The 16,991-nt window shown below is 38.4% G+C and overlaps 1 protein-coding gene across 1 annotated transcript in view; it reads right to left on the bottom strand.

The window, feature by feature from the left end:
* The window catches only part of LOC105426003 (terminal nucleotidyltransferase 5C), a 114,836-nt gene extending 98,180 nt beyond the window's left edge, over positions 1-16,656 (bottom strand). Inside the window, exon 1 of the mRNA XM_011637060.3 lies at positions 15,818-16,656. Coding sequence (XP_011635362.2) covers positions 15,818-15,955 — 138 coding nt within the window. The 5' untranslated portion in view covers positions 15,956-16,656. The remainder of the gene's footprint in view (positions 1-15,817) is intronic.
* Positions 16,657-16,991: the final 335 nt, after the last annotated feature.

The following is a 16,991-nucleotide window of genomic DNA, read 5'->3' as shown; positions in this document are numbered from 1 at the left end:
TTACACTTTTCCTATCGCTTCGTTAAGGATACATTTAAATAAAATACGAGACCACCATTTCATTAGTCATTTAATTTACTACCGCTATTTAACTTTCGCAAACATTTTTTGCATAAAATTAACCTGTGATTAATTCATGGAATAATTAAGCGCTCCAGCGCTTGATTTCGATGAGACTTTGAGAGGAATAAATAATATTCAATTTCTTTTTTAATAATGCAGGAAAAGAAAGTTTTTCTTTCGTCAAACTTATCATGAAAATTGACATAGCATTGTAATATATAAGAAATATGGTTTTACTGAAATAATGATATTTTCTCGTGACCTTTTCTTAAAAACTTGTAAAATAAAATAAAATAAAATAAAATTTGTAATTTGTGATTTCTTAAGTCAAACAGTTCAATTCAACAGTTCATATATTATTACGCGTTATCAATTACGAAGTATATTTGAACTACAAGTTCATGATACGGCATCTAGATTGTTAGAGAGATAATTATCGTCTTGAGAAAATAAATGTTACAAACATGAAACAATATAATTTATAATTTCCTCCCCCACCATTTCTACATTTCTTTACACTAGATAAATTGAAACACACAAAATATCTGTTTTGATCTTTAGGAATTAAAGTGAGCTAATATTTTATAATCAAATATGATAGAGTTTCGTATCTTCCATATTTATCATGACCTTTTTGAGGAATAAAACGACATATGAAAAGGCTGTTATCTAACTGATACATAAATTACATGAATAACAACATGGCACGCGGTAGCTTTGCATACATACGCTGTATAACCGCCAAAACAAACATCAGAATAAAATATTCAACATATTACGATATAAACGTATATTAAATTCTAAATGTACATTAAATATTCTATCTTTTATATCCTAAATTAATTTTGATATTCAATAAACTGTTGTTTATATACATATTTTAAATCTCGTTTCGTGAAATAATTAAAAATTCGTATTAATGATTAATTCCGATATTTATTAGAATGTATTATGCTTCAAAATTTCTCTGAATTCTTCAGCAGAATTATAATTATAAACATAAATTTCGGAAACGTATATTTTTATCATAAATTAAAAGTAGAAACAAATTTAAAAAATTCATATCTAAATTCTTGTTTAAAATAGTTTAACTTTTATCTGTAATCTGTACAATAACATTGAGATCAACTGTGGTGATCACTTCTCTTGGTGACATAAAGGCCACAACATTAAACTATTAGATATTGCCACGTAATTTCCACGTGATAAATGATCTAAGCGTTTCTTAATCTAAGCGTCGTATAAAAAAATAATTAATCGCAGGCTCGCTTTGGCCTCATTTAATTAAAAATCACGTTGATGTAATTAATATTACAAACTTTCACGGATTATTATCAGGATTTCATTGTAAGATTTTGCGAGAATATTAAATAACAAAAAAATAAAAAATCGTAGGTAGACCAAGCCTTATAAAATGTATACAAAATACAATAAACATAAAAACATGAAAAATTCATTTATAACATTTGGAAATCATTTTTATTTTCTTGTATCTCATGATTTATGTAGCCGCTATTGCGACATTTATAAATCTTTAAATGCATCGCATTAATCTTTATACTAACGAAATAAAATTATAACAGTAAACATAACGTAAAAATTGAAAAAAGAAATATCGTTACGTGTAAGATAAAGGAAACGTATAAAGAAATCATCCAGAAAATTAGAAACAAAGATGAAAAGATCTTGCTATTTCATTTTTTCAAGACTTAAATGACGACAATATGCACAGAATAGACTCCATTAGGTACCATTTCCGAGAAATTCTAAAATTCTGTCTCTGCACTGATGTAACATCTCACAGTTTACAAGAATATCTCGAAAAAGTGCTGAATTTCTCGTAAAGAAAAAATAAAGTTTGCAACTCGCCTTCAAGAGTTAATTTAAAAAAAAAGTTGAAAACAAGCAAGCCTTCGGCGCGGCGGATTTCTCGTTTCCAACTTTTTTTTTTTTTTTTTTTTCAAATCAGCTCTTACGGATACACTATAAATTTCGATTAGAAATAAGAAGATAACTCGCTGGAAATTGCACGGCGTAGAGTGGAATTTACCTTGTGCCTCAGAGTCGGCACGGTCCAGATTCTCTCGCGGGATCAATGGGTCGTTGCTCCCGTGTCTGCAGCGATCAGCAGGAGTAGCGACCGCAGGCTGCGTTTACAAGAAACAACGCCGTTTTACGCGCTTATTGTTTCTTGCATAATGCACGCGTGGACGTTGGCTGACTCTGAATTCGAATGCCCCGCATACGAGTGCGATATTTTCAAGAGCACATTTTCCCATTTCAACGAGAGGAGTCGATTCTTAACGGGGAAGGTAAATACCTGTTCTTCCCGATTCGTTCACTCATTTCATCACGAGTTACTTTTTAAAAGATTCGATCCGCTTGATCGATTTCTAAAGGAAATCGTTGGTATCTTATGGGGGACGACTTTACTTTAAGATGTTTTTAATCATAATATTTTCAGAGCGAGGATGATTAGTCTTGGGAAAGTATACCGCGGACGTACGCTCGTCTTTTTCTCATTCAGGCGATAATAACTCTGTTACGAGTCCCACGATTTCGTTACATCTGTCTCTCTCTTTCTCTCACGCTCTCCCGTATCTCGGGGAAGACACGATATTTATCAAGGCCTTCGCGGAGAGATATATATCGCCGATCGAACCGAGCGATTCCTACATGTTCTCAGGCGTATACACGCGGCAGCACCGACGCCACGGAGATTGGAAAAACTTTCCCCGCATGGCTTTAAGCGCTGCCTTTGACAATACGGAAGAGGGCAATTTACGAGAAGATTCCATCGGGTGCACCGTGGCGTGATGGCTAGGAATGCGAATCGGGGGGGGGGGGGGGGGAGGAGAGAGAGGAAAAAACATGCCGCGTACAATCGCCCGGTAAAATGGATTTTATATCCCGCGGAGAGACTTTCTCTAAAACATAGACGGTCACGCGGATCTCCTCTTTGAGCACATCGAGACTTCATCCACGGGCAATATCCGATAACTCGGAATTTACGCGTGGCTGTCATCATCGAAACTCATCTCGATATTCCACCATTATTCTCCGCGCTGCGCCTTCTCTCGATATCTCCTTCCCCCCCCCCCCCCCTCTTCCCCGCCGTACTGATTGCGTCTCTTGATATCTTACGTTGCGCCATCGTCCTTTGTAATACGAGGAATGTTTCTCCATGTTTCACGTACATGTTCGAAAACGATCGAGGTGCTTTCATCGAAATTAAAACTAAATTGATTCAAAATTTAGGATATATTAAAGAGTCAAGGTGCTCTATTTTTGCATTCGTACAACTGTCTGCGCAGTTTGCACGTTTCCATTTACGTCGTTTTACTACAGTCGAAAATAACACTAAAAGGTGTGCTCTAAAAGGTGTGGCTAATAATAGAAACAACGCGCCTAGAAAATTCAAGGTAGAATTTCCAACGGCCGGACAGCTCTGTTCCGGCTTTAATTTTCATATCAAGTATTGCCATTGTTTTGCAAACATATCTCGGTGTGTGACCGCACCGGCTTACAAATCGCCTGCGAATTGGGCACATCCTTCCTGCGTAATATGTTTATCACTCGGTCGCGAGATTACCGCGTTGGCTAATATACATATGTACACACATATATATATATATATATATATATATATATATATATATACGTCGCGGATATTTAATAGGCCGAGGACCTCGTATCTTTCTCGTAGACCCGCCTTTCGCCAGGCATTCTCGTTATCTGCGCCACGTACTTCCGTTTGATACAACACGCGTTAATTACATGGCGCGCGCGCGCGCGCGCGCAAACACACACACACACACACACACACACACACACACACACACACACACACACACACACACACACACACACTCCGCTTGCCATAGTAGAGCGCGAGATGGATAATTGCATTTTAACGAAGGATGAGAAGTGAGCGCGGCACCGATCGTGTGTGATGTCGTTTCCCTTAAATGGCCGTAATTAGAGAGCGGCTCGTCATTCCGCGGTGATGTTACCCCCGCGGTCGGACAAACAAATCGGTTTCGGTTTGTCGATGCGCGTCAACGAGAGAGCCCGCGACTTAATTATCTCTCCCGGGAAAATAATCGGGACGAATAATGCACACGCGCGTGCATTAACGCGCGTGACGAGCCGCCGTGCCGTGTACGGCGTGTATTTATTAATAGACAACGCTCGCGCGCTATGCATGCCCGTCGTGTACATCGATGTTAAATGTCCGTCGAAATGCCGGAAAACCGCGCGAACCGACGTATCTTGCCTGAAACGACGCTCGCGTTTTGATTGATGAACGAGCGAATGACGACAAAGCACCGCACCAACGTGTGTGTGCATCTGTGTACGCTGCGCGTGTACGTGAAAGCGAACGTGAGACCGGGCCACGTATTCGCACCTGTAGAATGCGACCGGCAAGCACCTTTTAAAGCATCCTCCGAGTCATCGTAGAAATTATAGAGTCGAGCATTTTCCGAGGTAATCTCCCTTGAAAAATTATCTTGTATACTTCGACAAAATTGCAATAGAAAGCGCTTGAAAAGGGGGGAATATTCGTTGCTAATTGATATTTTGTTAAGTGCGACAAATCTTGATTAATGACACTGATAATGGCGATAGGTAATATTCTTATTGAATTAGACGAAACTTACGTAGTTCGGAAACGTGTAATATAATTTTATGTTATGCGTATGTATTAAAATCAAAATGACAACGTAAAATATATGAAATCAAGGAGCTTCCATCGAACAAATTTCGAGGGAATATAAAAAAATACAAATTTTAAGAAACAAATTCACGGATGAAAAAGAGCAAGATAATTCCAAAGGATTTTACATGCGCTTTAGGCATGTAAAAATTAAAAAGTAAAAGAAAGTAGAGCTAAATATCGTTGTAGGAACATATAAAAAAGAAACACCAGAAGAAGTGATATTGTTTATTGAGGTACGCCGGGTACGAGGGTAGCTCATTAAGCTTCCCTTTTTTTTACAATATATAATAATTATTATAAATAGATTATAATGAATAATGATAAAGTAGCCAACATCAATGCTACTTATCGCATTAACCAACGACCAGCTTTTTATAATCGCTCGCAAATAGGATAATGTCGCGCGTATTATACACGTTTTTGTCGCGCGTCAATCGTCATCGAGAAATTACGTCCGTCGTTCGCGCTCGGCGCGTTTATTGATTTCTATATTACGCCGCGAATTGTAGCGCGTAAGAAGATTGCGATTTACGTAAAGTCGCAGGCAGGCAGAGGCGCGGAGGACTACACACCATGTCGCAACTATCGTCCACTTCTTAATGCTAGCGGGACTCACAGCGCCTGTGTATCGATGGAGCATTACATCCGACGCCGGTATGCGTTTCTCCGTTTACGCAACGGCTGCCCTCCAGCGTTTTGCGCGAAGGATGAAGGATTTGCATGCGAACTATGTGGGCATTACGGTTTCATAAGGTCATCATCGCGTCGACAGAGAGAGAGAGAGAGAGAGAGAGAGAGAGAGAGAGAGACTCGAGTACTCCTCGTACTCTCGACGGAAACTCGGTCGATCTCTTTCCTCTCGCGGCAACGAGCCGTCCGTCGTTCGCTCGAAGACGTCCGCGTCCGCAGAACCGTCGTAGAATCGCAATAATCATGAGTAGTTCACGATCGAGGTTGATTTAAAAAAAAAAAAAAAGGCCCCGAGTACGCATAAAAACGCGACGTACGCATAAAATGTGACGCGAGGTAAATATTCCGTTGCGTAATATTCGAGCGGTTTTATAAACCTTATCATAAATAACGAGCAATTGTTGTGCTTATTAAGTTTGTTATGACTCGGCGTATGGTGGCGTGTACATTTTTCTGCTAATTTATCGCTCTTCCCGGTGTGTTATTATGATCTCCCGCGCAAAGTAACGAATAGCCCCGGCTCATTAATCCATCCATTTGCCATCCCAAACTATCGCTGTAAACGTAGCGATAAATTACCATCCACTCGTAAGTTTTTTAAATATCATAATTATACGTATATGTAATCTAAGGTGCTAGTTAAAAGTGCCAGTTAAAAGTAAAAATAATAATTTCTTTCTTCAATTATCAAAGTTCTTCGTTTATATACGGATTGTATAAGTTATTTAATATTATATAAATATAATAAATATTTTAATCTTTCTCTCCCTCTCAACTTGGGCCTATTTTAAAGATTGATTTATTACCGCATATATATATATATATACACGAGTACGAGATTATTCGACAATGTTTGTTATCGACAGATTATTAAAATATAAATATATCACCTTCAATTATATCTATTACATAATAGCTGCAATTATCAATAGCCAATTAAAATCTGTCAATAAATTACGCGACGAGTTTAGCGTTGCGAAATAAAATTATTGAATTGCAGCCTCGAGGCCTTTTCAGTTTGAAACAAGTGCGAAATAATTTTCTGTAATAATATACATATTCCCTTTTCGTTAAATCCAATTGTTAAATTTTCCCCACGTTTTTGTGGTGCTTTCGGATTTCGCAGATATGCAAATTGCTGAATATTAAGCGCCGGCTCTTTTGATTACAACTAATGGATTATCACAATTATTCGCTCTATCACCTCGGCATCGCGATTCAGAAACGCTGGCAAGATAATACTTTACGCTGTTTTTGCACAATACGTTCGACCTCTCGTTCCATCACTTGCATATGGCTCGAAGGACCAAGAAGAATAATCCTTCAATGGAAGATTCGCGCTTCACGCAGATGGTTTGGTATCAATAACTCCTTTGTTTAGCGGACTGTATAGTTTTACTATCTTTACTATTACCATACAGTAAAAGATGTCTCTGAAAAGCGACCATGACATACTGACACGATAGTGGCACTTAGTGTCTTTAAGATCAATATTCACTGTTTTTTCTTAATGTTCTTATTTAAAAAATGTTATGAACTAATTACAGAATCGTATTAAATTTTAAAATTGTTTAAGCGATTTTAAGATAAGAATAGAGGTTAAGAATCCCGATTTAAAATCTAAAACTGTTTATTAAAGTAAGATGACGTTTTCAATTATTTAAGATTAAAATTACTTTTGATCTTAAATTTATGTAATATTTGTCAGTCAAATTTAAAAGAATTATTAATGTCAATATAAGCGGCAAATATCATCGTAATTAAAATTAGCAAACTTTTTCCGTAATTCCCTAGTTCAAACAGTTTTTAGTTAACAAACAGCCATATCTTGATGTAACATTTTCTATAATTATTTATTTTTGAAACAAAATATGAATCACAGATACATTATCAAAATGTGATAACATTTTTAATATGAATACTTAAAAATTATAAGAGCAAATTCTGCGATTTAAACGAAACCGTCCGAATCGGCGAATTTCAAGTGGGAGGATTACAAAAGCTCCCGATATACGATGGACCGAATCAAACATCAAGGTAAGTACCTTTCCCTCATGTCCTTTCACGAACGACTATCGATCTTTGACCTCCGCCGACGAAACCCGATTCTATTTAAGGATCCCGAACGGGATCCCCATGTCACCGTGGCCAGCGTCGTCGCTTATACGCGAGAAGAAAGACAATCGCTCGTAATGTAAGTCTCGTGATGTAAGACGCGCGCAATCTTCGGGTTTCCAAACGCGCAAAATCCCGATAAGATCGCCCGCTTTGTTGCACACAAGAGTCATTCATTATCGCGTGCACGCGGCCGATTATTATGGTGTTCCGCGCCGGAATGTCGCGGAATGAGCTTTCACCGCGCGAAGAGGTGCCGATGGACTTCCGATGACGCCGATCGACGCCTTTCCAGGGGGAGACGCGCATTCGAATCGATAATATCGGGGCGAACGAGAGCATTTCCGGTTCGCGGAAGCCTCGTCGAATTTCAATCGGGCGTGAGAGAGAGCCGTGTCGGCTCTGCCGCGCCTGATAAAGTGAGTTTAAAGTGGGAAACGTGGGATTATCATCGGGGAAATTTGATTGTCGTCGTTACATCGCGCGTCGTTACACCCCACGATAAGCGTAATTTATTGCGTTTGCGCACGCACAGTTTTTATTCCCCGATCGTTATTATTATCGCGATATGGAAATTTCAAATATCGAGGCGTCGCCTCGGTTTACTTAGATTACACTTGTGTACGTTTCTATTGTAAAAATATCACATCTCGAAAAACAAAAAAAAAACTTTCATCGGAAATTTCTCCTGATTGAAAATCTTGGTAAACGGGAAGATTAATATGCGTTAGCTTCTTAACTAGTTTTGTTGTGTATAATTAATATAATCGATGCAGCTTGATACAATCGAATTAATAGAATATGTCGATAATCAATCGTAAAAATATTATGCATGGATATTTCCTGACATTATCGTATTATAAATCTTAATAATTAATAATTAATAATCTTGGAAGTCAATTGCGTAAGTAACAGTTTTACTGAATCTCTACACGAATCGGATAAGTTTTGCTTATTACCGTGGACTTTCGCGGACTTACTTATTAAAACTTTAATCTGGGTAGTATTTAAAAAAAATCTGCTTATATAAAATTCACAAGATAATGTTAAATGTAACTTGAGCGCAAAACATCAAACAAAAGCAATTTGAGAAGAAAATTATAACTGTTGCAACAGCGAATGTATTCAGCTGTTACGACAATTGAGAGGGAAAAAGAGAGAGTCGCTGCCTGTAATATTCATTTAAATATTCTTGAAAAATAATTTACATCGAGATAAGCTGTTTTATAACGCAAGCAAATTATCGAGTGTTGTATCGGGTGACGATAAGAAGGAATCTGCATTGCATATTTAGAAGCTTAAACTCTCATCAAACGCGCAAATCTTTCAATCAAACAAACAAGCTCGCTTAATTATTCCTCCAGAGATAATGCGATGTATACTCAACTGCCCAAAATACGATAAGCAGCGTTATGTTATCAATGCGCTGCGCAATGGAAACGTCGTAAAGCAAATTGTATACCCGCATCAAAACACGTGTGGGTTTGTTAATTAAGCTTATTCCATTTCCGACAAATTAAGCACATTCCACTTGCAAGCGTCGCGACATTATGTTTTCTCGCTCGAAGGACAGCCATTAACTGTGTTATCGTTCGTTATGAAAGTTACGAAGGCATCGGAGGAAAAGCGATTTTAACTGACTTTTGTCATAACGCGGAAACTTGAATAAAAATAAAACGTACTCTTTCATCTTTTTGCATCGAATATATTTCCTCTGTAATTTCTGTAAATTTAACTTTATATATATATATCGGACCGAACTTCATCTTTGTAACTTGACTTCGAAAGTCAAGGAGATGTTATTAATGAGTTTCAAGCAATAAAAAATGAAAGATAAACGCTTGAAAAAAAACTAGTCTTCATAACAACATTTCGAGTCTTATCGTTTTGGATACCTCCAATATCTACATATCTATTTCTAAACAGCGTATAAATTTTTCCTCTTATATTCGTTTTAAAAAGAAGCACAGAGATAAGTTGTATTAAAAACTAAAAATTTTATTAAAAGCAAAATTGAAAATATTTAATCATTTACAAATTCACCAACGCAGACAATTAGTCGTGAAAAAATTTCTATTCTAGAATTACATTTCTGTATATAAAATTACATTTCTCTTTTTTTGTAAAAAGATACGTTTATAAAATTTTCATGTTTGTCGCAATTTTTATATCGCTTCTCTGAACCTGTCATCAATCAACATATATATATATATATTTGACTGAACATAAATACTTCAATGTTCATAAAAAACATAAAACGGATAAGAAAACTCGTAAAAAATTTGAGTCATTTTCATATCACACGCTATAAATTCTTAAAAACGATCATTCCCGACTTGAAACATTCACTAAGAATCGGAAAGCACCGTCGCACCGAATTTTCGACAAGAAGTCACTCGGGAAAGCAAGAATCGGGGAAGCACGTAGACACGCGTCGACATGTTCCTTCTATCGATCGCTCCGCGCCTACGTCATCGTTGCGGCTGCAATCTAAATGTACGAATCCGCGAGTCATCTTTCGCAGCCATACATTACGTATATTAGAGCCGTGGCATCTGGCGGAATTAATTACTGTGACAGCCGCTCTGAAAGCACACCGCCACTCCATCGGGACGATCGTTTTCGTGTGACGTACGTACGCATGTATGTACGATCCTCAACGCGTTAACCTTTAACGAGAGCGAAAGAGACGAAGGAAAGAGTGAGATGCCGTTATAGATGCCGGGAGACTCTCGTTTCACTTTCGCGACATTATAACGTTACACGGGCGCGCGACCTTCTTCTGGTATTTCGGGTAAATAAGAGATGCCGCACTCGGGTTGGCAACGCCAGAGATCAGCGCGCGCGCACGCGCGCGCGCGTGCGTGTGTGTGTATGTGTACGATATTTCGCCGCAGAATATTATACGCATACATATACGCGCACGTACATATGCGTGAGAACAACATCGGCAAAAAGTACAAACGCGCTTCGGCCGACGTTACGAAAACCTCCGGTGAAATTTTAGCTCCGGCCTCGAAATAGGCCACGTATCGGCCCAACGTATCCCTGATAAACTTTCCGATCGATAATACGCCGTTGCGCAATTTCTCCTGATTACAATACAACACAAATTTGAAGAAATCTTTAGCGTTTTCGCCACTTCAGATACACGTAGATGCATTTGATTTAAGATGATTTTTTTTTTATTTTCTCGATATTTTTAAAAATGTCGTCATTTTGATTTTTTGTTTATTTGCGTTTTCTAGTCATTCAAATCCATTCTTTCTCGTAATTGTAATTAAAAAATTTCAAACAACTCGAATATAATTTCCACGTAAAAAGAAAAAAGAAACAATCATTTTCGATAAGAAATATGAATTACGATGTGAATCATGAATGTCGATGTCCTTTATTCGACACGCTGTTAAACTCGCTCGATCATTTTAGATTATGCTTATTATATTTAGATTATGCATATTATATTTAGATTATGCAAATCACTGGCGAGATCCCATGCGTGCTAAAATTAATCGTAACTTTTTCTTTCGTCGATTTATTTTTACTATCGTCGATCAGTGGTGCGAATTTCTTCAGGATCTACGTCATCAGTCGATCAGCCTAGTTTGCATTAATGTGAATTTACATATATCATAGATAAACTTTGCCTTCCTCGTATCTGAAAAAACAATGTTCGGCTGCTCTTATCGTCCTGCATACCGAGTTAACTGACTCGACGCGATCGGCAAGAAAATATACCGTTCAAGAAAGTTCGAAAGCACGATCTTAATAGCGTCGGCGACGCCGATAATCTTATTTGTCGCGCTACGAAGTCGTCGTCCATCTCCTCCTCTCCGGCAATCATCCCCAAGGCAACCCCATTTATCGCGTGTATGCTCCGCATTCACGTACGAATCACGAGATTTTCAATTATTGCATAATACGTGTAAATATGTTTGGCACACAACACGATTAAGCATGCATCGAGGCATTTTAATCATCCGCGCATTTAATACTGCAAAGACGCCGGATCGATGCAGCATCGAAAATGACATCATCTTGGGTAAAAGCGTTTACAAAGGGAATTAACGGAAGTGCAACGCAATTAACTTTGGCGTATAGAAACGTATATTCCGAGATCCATTAGGGACTATGTTATGCAATAACGCTGACATTATTCTAGCTTGATAGTATTTTCCAACGTTGCCTTTCTCAGAGAACGGAATTGTTTGGTATCTCGAGAGAGAGAGAGCAGTAGTATCGATAGCATTTTTTTCAATCAAAATAATATGTAAGCAACTCGACGCTTATCACGCTGTGGCCTGACGTCCAATCGATAACCGTGCCATTGCTCTGAGAGCGATCTCGTTCAGAGATGCAGAAGTCGAGAAGGTGACGTCAGTCCAGACGTAAATGATCGTTTGAAGAACGGAGTGATGTGTAGTTGTACGATACGAGAGTATTAAAAAGCTTACCACGACGTAAGACGACGGCGACCACAAGTCGAGATGAAATAGTTGAAAAGTATTTACGCGAAAAGATACTCGTAGATACAAAAAATATTGGTTTCCTTTAACCACAAAGCTGGTGGAACTTTTCGTACTCGAACTTTAATTGAAAACGAATTTTTAGCGAGTGCGTATAATAAATTATTTTTAATCTTTTTTATTTTCGTTCAAGTTATTGCTGAATATAAGTTTCTTATTCAAAAATGAGATTTTAAAAGACTTTTATCTAACGGATATGATGCAATATATTTTTTTCATCCATGCGTCAGTTCATTAATGCGATAGTTGCTTATTAAACCACTCTGTATGCTTAAATTGTTAAAAATTGATGAATCGTCAATTTAAATGAATCGTCAACGTAAATTTTAAGAATGCTGATATCATTAATTACTCTCTTTCTCTACGTAAGTAAATAATTATCTTATCACGTGTGACCTTTATCGACCGTGAAAATTATTTCTGCCATATGCGCATGCGACGCCATATAATAAAATTTCCGGAGTGTTCAAAAGTCGATATCAATGTCATTCGTATTTCAATGGTTTGTAATACATAGTTGGATAATGTTTTTATTGAGCACTTATCTTCACGCTATATTACGGAAAGTAACAGGCATTGGAATGCAATTAAGAAGACATTATCACACAAGTCCTATATTTAAAATATTTTGGAAGAAAATTCTTTTTTTCTACTGATATTTCCAACTCACACCTATATAAATAAATTAATTCGAGCGGCGTTCGTTACGTTCAATATAGCCACAAAAAACTCATATGCTTTGTACATATACTTAAATATGTTGTATTCGAAGACAGAAACATTTTAAATTTTGCTGAAATTGTAAATTTTATTAGAAACGCATATTAATTGATGTGATAAATATAAATAAGGAACAATTTTATCAAAATAACCATGCATATTAAGATTTCAATTGTCGAAACAGAGAAATTATTGCAAATGAATTTATATATATATAAATTTATATATATATATATAATATATATAATATATATAATATATATATATAATTATATATAATATATATATAAATATATATATATATATATATATAAATATATATATATATTTTATTACTTTATTATATACTATTTGAATACTCATATATATATATATATATATATATATATGTATATATATATATATATATATGTAAAATAGTATTGAAATAAGATATATATACAGGAATAAAAAAAAAGACGAGAACGCGCAATTCCATACAAAATATCTCGCGACTAAGCAGACAATACCGTGTGGTGAGCCACGTGATCAACATCACCTTTCATTGAAACAGCAGCCGGTAAATTAATACATATCGGGGCACTGATTGGCCAATGCCGTCGTCGATCGTGGCCAGCCGCGAACACACGTTATGCTAATTTAATAATTGTCGTTCCTTATAAATTCAACGCTCTCCACTCGCTTCCCCTCTCGCGGTGGCGAGCGAATCGGAGCGGAGTGCAATTGCGTTCGGTACACGCGGCGCACGCACCTAAGCGGAAAAATGGCGTTCAAATGGGAACGCTCTTTATGGGATTTCACGCCCACGATCGATCGAATCGCACGAAAACACAACTGTCAACGAAACATTTCGTGACATTTCGTGACATTTCGCGATATTGTGCGATATCGCGCCATAAAATATCGCCGAGATCTCACCAGATCGTTTCGAGGATGTATTGGAATATTGTCCCCAATGTTTCATGAAAGATTGAAACAGATTGTAAAATGAAATTGCCATTGTTCTAAAGTCAATAGCCTGCGAAATTATACTACTTGATTCGAAATGTCGTCATTTAGTATTTTTGCGGTGTGGAAAAAAGTATAGATATGTATAGATATATAATATTTCATTCTCAATCAAATCGAATCTTTTTGTTTTCCTTGATCTCGAATGATAGATTAAGGTATATTCTCTGTGCTTCCTTTTCATTAGAACTTTCGCTTGAAGGCTTGCAATTTGAAAGTTCGGATACGAGCGATTCTATTAAATTCGATTTATATCAGCACGAGCAATTAACTGAAGCTCGACGATCTCCGATTGTTCAAGACACGCGATTCCTAGGCAAATTCTTTGATTTCTCCTATCTGATTGCCATTATCTTCCCACGCACGAATTTCCCAACGCGTATGATAAAGATCGCGATTTGATAACGCGTCAAGATATACGCAAGAAAGCGCGTTTTCTCCGAACCTGCAGTCTCGGAAGTAGAGAAAGAGGATTCCTTTAGAGATTGACATGTATGTGACTTCAGATAATAAATCATGCAAGTCAACGACAACGTGGATACATGTATAGAAAATACCATATCTGCAATCTGAGAATTCTTTTTTACTGAAACAAGTCCTCAACTCGAATACGAGACAAGAAAGGTTATTCTCTACTTGAATTTCATATTTGGGCATATTAATTTTCAGCATTAAATATCTTGGCAGTTTTAATTTAAAATTCCATTGAGGTAAAAACCACTTAAAATTAATAAGAAAATTGTTATATACAATCTTGAAAATTCATATCATTTTAAATTAAAAAAAAAAAAAAAGAAAGAAAAAAAAGATTTAAAAGTATTAAACTTGAATCAAAGAATATGGAAATAAAAAAGATCTTGGCGTAATTTTTAAAAAACAAAATTAATATTTTTTTTAAATTCTAGAATAGTTTAAATTTTAAATCACTTGTTAAATATTTATATATTACTATATTATTTTATTTCATAATCATGAATTTTTAAGAGATCTTATATTCAATTTTTAATAACTTGTGTAAAAAAACATTAAATATGATTAAATTGCAACATTCTTTTATTACATGTGCATATGTTGTTACACATTTATGATATTTAAATAAAAAATGCTAAATGTTTCGCATTTTCACTTTATAATTTGCATTCAAAATTGATGTTCTTTACATCGAATGTTTAATTTTTTTTCGATCTTCTTACTCAAATTAAACTGAAAAAAAAAAAAATATATATATATTAATTTATCCACTTTATAAATAAAAAATGGCTTCCTATTCTTGTTCGACACAAGAGAGCTGATTCTTTTTTTGATTGCGTTAGTTCGTATGAGATTTACGGCAATTCTGATTTAAATATATAAAATAAGATAATATTAATTGTCAGCGCATTTTAAATCTATCATATATTAATATGATGCCACCCTCCAGCATTTTATTAATAAGAAAATTATTATCATAGTTTATAACAAAAGAGATATAAATCGACGTAGACCAAATTATAAACACCAGATTTGGAGCGACTATGCGTCAACAGCGTAATAATATTTGTAAGACTAAAGTCGACGTAGGACAGACGCGCGAAGGACAGAGGCGAGATAAACAGTATACGTACATACAATGTGTGTACATACAATGTGCGCATGAAGAAAGAGAGAAAAGGAAAAAGAGACACCTCTCGCGTTGAACACATTTCGCGGCTCCGAGATTCGCGCTTCGACGCCAATGCTGAGAATCGATCGCGATCGATCGTCCGCATCGGCGCGGGGTGTCGACCTCCGCCGCAGTCTCCGCGAGAGGGTTGAACGACTCCGCTGCCGTCACCGACCATCCCCTCTTGGTCCCCTCTACTCCTCGTCCACCACCGTCCGCCGGCCGGCGCGCCGCAAATGGGCCGAGAGGCGAGGTTCTCGCGAGCCTCGCACACACGCGTCACGCCGCACCGATATATATGCGGACTCGCTCGCAAGTATTACGTAAGCTTACCTGCATCAGTGGTATTTGCGCGAGATCGTCGGATCTGGCCGGTAATTTCTTGTTCGTTTCCGGTTTGTCCCTCGCGGCGACGACGACAGCGTCGGAGATCGTGGCTTGCCCGGCCTGCTCCGGCTTGCGAGCCTCCATGGTTGATTTCAGGATGATTGTCTCCCTCCTCTCCGATGACAAGACGAGGCGAGAACGGGATTCTCTTCTCGGTTGTCGTCGATCGATAGAAGAGGCCGGATCAATTGACACGGTCGTCGGTTGGCGTGAAGAGATCCGTAGATGGTGGCGGTGACGATCACGTCACGTCACGTCACGTCACGTCACGTCACGTCACGTCACGTTACGTTACGTTCCGTCGCGTCGCGAGGGGGCGAGCGGACTTCCGAATTCGGTCGCGCGCGCGCGCCGCGTCAGTAAGACGCTCGATTTTCGGCAGGCGCTGCGAGAGTCACGTGTTTGCTCGTGGGCGCGCAAACTGAGAACTGAGAAAAATGGGAGAAAAAGTTATGTTAATTTTCCTCGAATAAGTCACGGAAGATGGATGGACGATCGTCACACGACCGGGAATCGCGCGCGCGAGGCACACAGAGAGAAAGAGAGAGAAAGAGAAGAGAGGCACAAGCACGCGCGAGCGCGGACACCTTCACGCTGTATTCCGCGAGCGGCGACGGCACACGGTGCGAAGTCGGGCACACGGGCAAGGCGCTGCGGCGCGTTGTATCAACGTGAACGTGGTTGCAGGAGGAGCTATTAAACGAGGCCTCGGAGATGCGGAAGATACAGATACGTGCGACGAGAGACAATGCGAGGCGAACGACGGGGTTCGGCACTGCGAGAATCTCGTCGCCTCGGCCGGTCCCGGCTCGCCGTCGTCGCCCCACCCGAGTCGAGCCGAGTGCCGAGCAACAGCCTCCCCCTTTCCCCCCGCTGTCTTCCTCGCCCACCCCGCGCCGCCCTCGCGCCCGTCCGTCTGCCCGAAATCAGCCGAGAGCCGCGACTCTTCCACCGACGTCGCGTCGCGTCGCGAGTTAATCGTCGACGTTCGTGACGACGCGATGTGCCCGTCGTCTGACAAGCCGGCCGAAGTTTGACAATGAGTTTGACGATGACGACGACGAGGAAAATGATTAGCTTCGTTCGTTAACCGCGATTAGCCAATGCTGGCGCGAATGCG

The sequence above is a fragment of the Pogonomyrmex barbatus genome, unplaced genomic scaffold (assembly GCF_055798465.1).
Source record: "Pogonomyrmex barbatus isolate J1 unplaced genomic scaffold, ASM5579846v1 scaffold8, whole genome shotgun sequence".
NCBI lineage: Eukaryota > Metazoa > Arthropoda > Insecta > Hymenoptera > Formicidae > Pogonomyrmex > Pogonomyrmex barbatus.
The sequence above is the reverse complement of the archived record's forward strand: the minus strand, read 5'-3'. Positions and strand labels throughout refer to the sequence as shown.